This window comes from Nicotiana tabacum, chromosome 13 (genome assembly GCF_000715075.1).
Source record: "Nicotiana tabacum cultivar K326 chromosome 13, ASM71507v2, whole genome shotgun sequence".
Lineage (NCBI taxonomy): Eukaryota > Viridiplantae > Streptophyta > Magnoliopsida > Solanales > Solanaceae > Nicotiana > Nicotiana tabacum.
In genome coordinates, this window is record NC_134092.1 from 60,255,112 (window position 1) to 60,261,571 (window position 6,460).

General features: G+C 41.0%; 2 protein-coding genes across 2 annotated transcripts; both read right to left on the minus strand.

Annotated features, from left to right (window-relative positions):
- Positions 1–1,464: 1,464 nt before the first annotated feature.
- On the minus strand, positions 1,465–2,309 carry LOC142168137 (uncharacterized). The gene is made up of 3 exons (XM_075228798.1): positions 2,096–2,309; positions 1,850–2,011; positions 1,465–1,586 (listed from the first exon to the last, which is right to left on the minus strand). Exons 1-3 carry the CDS (start codon positions 2,307–2,309, stop codon positions 1,465–1,467), a joined length of 498 nt encoding a protein of 165 aa, XP_075084899.1.
- Positions 2,310–4,012: 1,703 nt separating this feature from the next.
- LOC142168138 (uncharacterized) lies at positions 4,013–5,149 on the minus strand. The gene is made up of 3 exons (XM_075228799.1): positions 5,056–5,149; positions 4,484–4,755; positions 4,013–4,357 (listed from the first exon to the last, which is right to left on the minus strand). Exons 1-3 carry the CDS (start codon positions 5,147–5,149, stop codon positions 4,013–4,015), a joined length of 711 nt encoding a protein of 236 aa, XP_075084900.1.
- Positions 5,150–6,460: the final 1,311 nt, after the last annotated feature.

The window sequence follows — 6,460 nt, forward strand, 5'->3', positions numbered from 1 at the left end:
GCTCTTCAATATCAGTTAGTGGCATGCTCCTAAACATCATGTAGTTTATATATCATTTGTCATAGGGGTGTGTAGGTAGTCCGTATCCCGCAATTAAAATAAATCCCCTGTATTATGACAACTTTAAAATGGCACACAACCCGTCTAACCTTCAAAGACAAATACTCCGACAACTTCAAATGGTATGCATCCCCTCTAACCTTCGAATCAAATTCTTTGATCACCTCGGACCGGGTTCTCAGCCCGGATCTCTTTCAAAAAAATGCTCTGATCACTTCGGACCGATACCCAACCTAGATTTGTTTCAAATCAGAGTTCCAACCTAGGACCCCATTTTATTCAAAATGAAAAAATTACAATATTCACATCAAAACCACACACATCATTCGATCCATTATAATTAATCGATAGTCCAAATGGAAGCATAGTCCACACCACGTCAACTCTATCAACAGAAAAGGACGCGACACAATGCGTAATTATCTTTTTTTTTGCCTAATGGATAATATATAAATAAAATCCCAAAATGGGTCCAATGCTTACAAGATGTCCAAACCAAAATACAAGTTGCATGAAGCTACTGGCTATTAAAAAAGATAGAAAAGCTAAAATCTAATGAACTAACTATTACAACATGATAAGTTGAATGCTTCCTTCTCCTATCAGTGTATGTGAATCCAATTGTCATTGGCAAATACCAAGCAGCACCTATCAATCTCTCACCAGGCGCCAGGGTATATTGTCCATAGGCTAAAATGAATTCTAAACATCTCCACCACAGAGTTGAAGTCCGCATCATCCTCCAAGTGTCGCTACTATATGATCTCCATATGCAGTGGAATGATATTGTTCAAGTATTAATCATGTGCTCACTCATCAAGATTAATGTGTAGAAGATGAGCCTGGCTTTAGGCAAGCTTTGCAAGACAAAAGCCAGGCTTGAGCTGGCTTTAGGCAGGCTTTACAAGGCAAAGGCCAGGCATGCGCTGGCTTTAGGAAGGCTTTGCAAGGAAAAAGCCAGGCTTGAGCTGGCTTTAGGCAGGCTTTGCAGGCCAAAGGCCAAGCGTGAGCTGGCTTTAGGCAGGCTTTATAAGGCAAAAGCCAGGCATGAGCTGGCTTTAGCCAGGCTTTACAAGGCAAAAGCCAGGCATGAGCTGGCTTTAGGCTGGCTTTACAAGGCAAAAGCCAGGAATGATATGGCTTTAAGCAGACTTTGCAAGGCAAAGGCCAGCCTTTGAGAATGTGCCTTTTTTTGATCTTGTAAGCTCAGAATCTTCCCTACTAGAACCTTTAATGTAGACATCATTCAAAACATTGCTAAACCATCCTCAGATTGATCTTGAAAGCATGCTAATACCACTGAGAAATGATTCAACAATCTCCAAAAATACCATATGATGGGTTCAGCATTTTCCTTAGCATTTGGACATATCAGTTTATGCAGAGTCCAATCTTGTGAAGCCATCAGTCTGGGGTTCTTCTCTTTGCTATCCTAATCCTAAGGTTAGGTGATTGAGATTTGTCTAGATTGATCAACCTCCTTCCTGCACTAGGCAGTTCAGAGAATGAATGAAACTTAGATGTACCTGCAAAAGAGAACATAATGTTAGCTATAAAATCCGCCACTGAGTTGCCTTCTCTGAACACATGTTGAAAGATCACATTGAAGTTGTCCTTCATCTCTATAATTTTCTTCACATCCTATGCAATTACCCAAGGAGGATCCCATTCCCCTTCTATTTTCCCCTTCTAGACATCACCATTTGCCCTTGCCTCCTCCACATGTCATCGGTGGCTATTTTCTGCCTCCACAATCTCCACAAGAAGAAGGATATCTTGAATGGCAAACCTTTAATCCACATTAACTTGAATTCCTGATTAGGATCTGCCCTATGCCTTAATATTTGCCAAGCACTGCTAACACTGAACTTGCCTGAAGGAGTTGGCATCCAATATGGCTTATCCCAATAACCCTCACTGCCTTCATAGTGCACATTTAGCCTTATATGTTCTGAAATTTCCTCATTAAAAGTTTGATCTAGCAGCTGATCATCCTATGTTTCCCCTTGCCGCAGTTCTGCCACCTCCTGAAGACCTTCATTGATTGGAAAGTCTTCAGGTAATACATGATAAAGTGCACCGAATCCAGTCCAATTTTCATGCCAAATATTAGTTGTTCCACTCTTCAATTCCCATACAATCTCATGTTCTACTTCTTCCCTAGCATTCAGCATTTGTCTCCAAACATGAGACCCTCCCCTAAAATGCACCACAGTTGGTGGCTCCTTCTTGCAATACTTATTCCACATGAAATTAGACCACAAAGATTTTGTGGTCCTAAACCTCCACCATCGTTTAGCAAAGAGTGCCCTTGAGACATCATTTAAGGACCTAAAACCTAGCCCTCTTCCTCTTTAGGAAGGCAAAGATTTTGCCATGAAGCCCAGTGTCTGCTTCTCCCTTCTTCCTTTGTGCTCCAAAAGAACCTAGCAAAAGTCTTATGTAGATGCCCCAGGATGCTGTTTGGGGAATTAAGGACTGATAACATGTAAACTGGCATACTTTGCAACACACTAGAGATGAGTGTTGCCTTTTCTCCAAATGACAGCAGTTTTCCTTTTCATGAATGCAATTTAGCCTTCACCTTCTTGATAAGATCCTCATAATAGTCCTTCCTCCTTCTAGTGTAAAAAATAGGACACCCTAGATATGTGAAGGGGAATTGACCTCTTGCAAATCCTGTAATAGCTCCAACTGCCTAAAATAATCCATTAGCAACCTTTGAATACATGTAGTATGAACTCTTATCTTTGTTGATCATCTGACCTGATATCTTCTCATAGTTCCCCAACACTGCCATAATCTTGCTCAGAGAGGGAGGATGAGCAGATGCAAAGATTATCGTATCATCAGCATACGCCAAGTGGTTTAAAGAATCAGACCACTTAGGCATTCCAAATCCCACGAATGACTTGTCTTCAAAAAGCTTATTCAAAGACTTAGAAAGTACCTCAGCTGACAGAATGAACAATGCTGGAGATAGGGGATCCCCTTGTTTCACACCCCTTGTCGACTTAAAGAACCCTAAGGACTGCCCATTCACCAATACTGAATACCAGTTATTTGACATCAAGTTCCACACCATATTGATGAAGTGTTCAGAAAATCCCATCTTCCTTAGAACATGCAATAAGTACTTCCATGAGACCTTATTATAGGCCTTAGCCATATCAAGCTTGATTACCACATTAGCTGGCTTTCCCCTTAACCTTATGTCAGTGATAATTTCTTGAGTTAATAAGATGTTCTTAAATATACTCCTACCCTTTACAAATGAATTGATTAGGAGCTATTAGAGATGGCAAAAAAAAAACTCCAATCTATCATGTAACACCCTAGACAAAACCTTGTTAATGAAGTTACTCAAACTAATAGGTCTTAAGTCAGAGAAGGTCTCAACTCTAGGTTTCTTGGGCAGCAACACTAGATTGGTATGAGTGATGGATTTAGGCAATGCAGCTCCTCCATAGAAGTGTCGCACCATATTGTGTATATCAGCACCAATAACATCCCAACTTGTTTGATAAAACAAGCCAGTGAATCTATCAGGGCCACTAGCACTCTCCCCACTAAGCTCAAAAACTGCTGCCCTTACTTCTTCAATTGTTGGCAATCTGCTAAGTTCCAAATTTTGATCCATAGAGACCATTGAAGGTACATTATTGAGCAAGGGAAATTCAGAAGCATCACCTTCATTTGTGAACTGTTTTTTATAGAAGTCAACTGCAGCTGTAGCCAATTGCTCCCGATCTTCAATCCATACCCCACTGCCACTTTTGATCCTCTTCAGTTGCAATTTCTTTCTTTTGCCATTGACATGGTTGTGAAAGAAACTTGTATTCCTATCTCCTTCAGCAAACCAAGTCATCCCAGCTTTTTGCTTCCAATACCGCTCCTCAATATTCAAGTATTTCTTCAATTCAGATTGAGCCTTTTGAAACACAATCCTATTCTAAGTTGTAGGCTCTTCTTCAAAAAACATCTCCTTCACCCTAACAATATCCTCCAAAATAGCCAATTGCTTGAAGATATCACCAAATGTTTCTCTATTCCATTTTGAGAGTGCTGCCTTCACCCTCTTGATATTCTGCTTGAACATCAAAAACTGATCCCCTATGAAATCAGCTTCCCAATTCTGCCTCACCACATCCATAAATGTAGCATGCTTTGTCCAAAAGTTCAAGAATCTGAAAGGCTTGACACAATTGGTTGTCTGCACCCTACATGTCATTAGCAATGGTGCATGATCTGATCCAGTTCTGATTAGATGCTCAACTTCAATAGTTGGCAACATGTTCTGAAATGGCAAATTCACAAAAATCCTATCCAATCTCTTGAATATACACTCAGCATTGGATCTCCCATTCCATCATGTGAATGGACTTCCTTTGTACCCTTGCTCAAACAAACCACAAGAGTTTACACAAAATGCAAAATCCTCATATTCAGGAGGGTGTACTGGAAGTCCCCCTATTTTCTCATCTTCATGCAATATCACATTGAAATCCCCTCCTACCAACCATGGTAATTCCATATCACTTGCTAAATAATACAAGTGATCCCACAAATTCAACCTCTCCATTGCTGAACATTTTGCATAAACAAATGTCATCATCATGTGCTGCCCCAGGTCACGGTGAAACACTCTCACAGTCACCTGTTTCTCAGTATCCTCCACTAATTCCCATTCCATCACTGCATCGAAGAACAACCATATTTGCCCAATTAATATTTGTATAAGCAGTCTCCATATTCAACCTCCTTATATATCTATCAATGAGTCCCTTCTTTTGAAAAGGCTCCATCAATGCAACTACACAAAAATTATGCTCCCTATTTATATTGATCACCCTAGGAAAGGCCTGTTGTGTATTCACAAACCTTATGTTCCATATTAATGTTTTGATCATCATCTAGATAGAGAAGCTGCCCTCCTGGGCATTATTCTTGAAGGTTGTGGTGGATCTTTACTCCGATTCTTCTTAATATTTTTACCTCCTTTAGCACTAGTTGTGGGTGATAAATCCCCTTCCATAGCCACTTGTTTGAAGTTTTCGGCAGTTGATTCATCATCTCCTTCATCCTCCATTGGATTTTGTCTCAATAAGTCTTCATCAATTGGTGTCACATTGTGTGTAACTAAATCATGTAACTATTGTAGAGGAGTCTTAGTTAGAACATTAAGATGTAGTTGCATGGTTTGATCAGTGCCAGATTCCATAGGCACTTCCTCTATTTCCCCGGATGCTCGTGGAACAATTGCCCGCTCATCAGCCTGTTTATACTCCTTGAATTGTAGCTCATGGACATACGCCGGAACACCATCTACATAGGCAAAAATCTCTCTAGTGGCTCTAAGGTTGGGGTTTACTGTAGCTGCCTCATCAGGTGAACCTGGCTTTAGGCCTGGCGTTGCCCGCCTAACGTCTGGGGAGCCTGGCTTTAGGCCTGGTGTCGCCAGCCTATCGCCCGGTGAGCCTGGATTTAGGTCTGGCGTCGCCAGCCTATCGCCAGGTGCGCTTGTATTGTTGTCCTTCTTCACCTTGTCTTCTATTGTCTTTGTTTTGCCCAGCTGATCATTCTTAACCTCAACTGCATCGCTCCATAAGACCTTTGTAGAGTTTACCTCATCAAGATCCTCCATCTGCCCAGAATCTTTAAAAGTTTGAGATGGAATCGCATGACAAGATTGGTTTGTGGTCACATTGAGTTGTTTTAGCTCCTATTTGCTAGTCCCAAACCTTCTATGAACCCAGTCGATTGTGGACTGAATCCCAGAAGGAGTAGGACCATCTTTAGAACTGAAGACTGGTTTTTCCCACACCAAAACCAGTTGGTTGTTCTCGTTTATATCACTTTGTTCCTCCTCTAATACTGCAAATTTATTTCTTGTTTGAACCTTGTTTGTCTGATCTTCTTCGACCTCCATCAGCTCAAAGTTATTGTGCACCTACTGTACACCAGCATTCACTGGCACGATTGCATTGCCAGTTTGCCCTTGTACCTGGGTTTTGTTATTTTTGTTGGTTCCCCGATTATCCCGAACTTCCTTCCACTGTGCACCTACATTCCCGACTACTTTTCCACTCGTGAGAATCATTAAAGGGGTAATGTGATTTTTGGGTTTTCCTTGTTCATCAGCAGCAGAATTCCAGTTATTCAACTCAGCAAGATCATTCCTTTTCTTGCTGCTTCGATTCTCAATAAGCTCGAGGTGCAAATGCCAACATTCAATTTCATCATGTCCTTGTAGTTTACACTCCTTACAATATTTTGGTAGCATGTCATACTGAATTCTCACCCATTCTGTTCGAACACCACCAGAAGCTACATCATCAATATCCAATCGCACCTTTTTAGGTAGTTCGGCCAACAAATCGACAAGAACTTTTACTCTTGC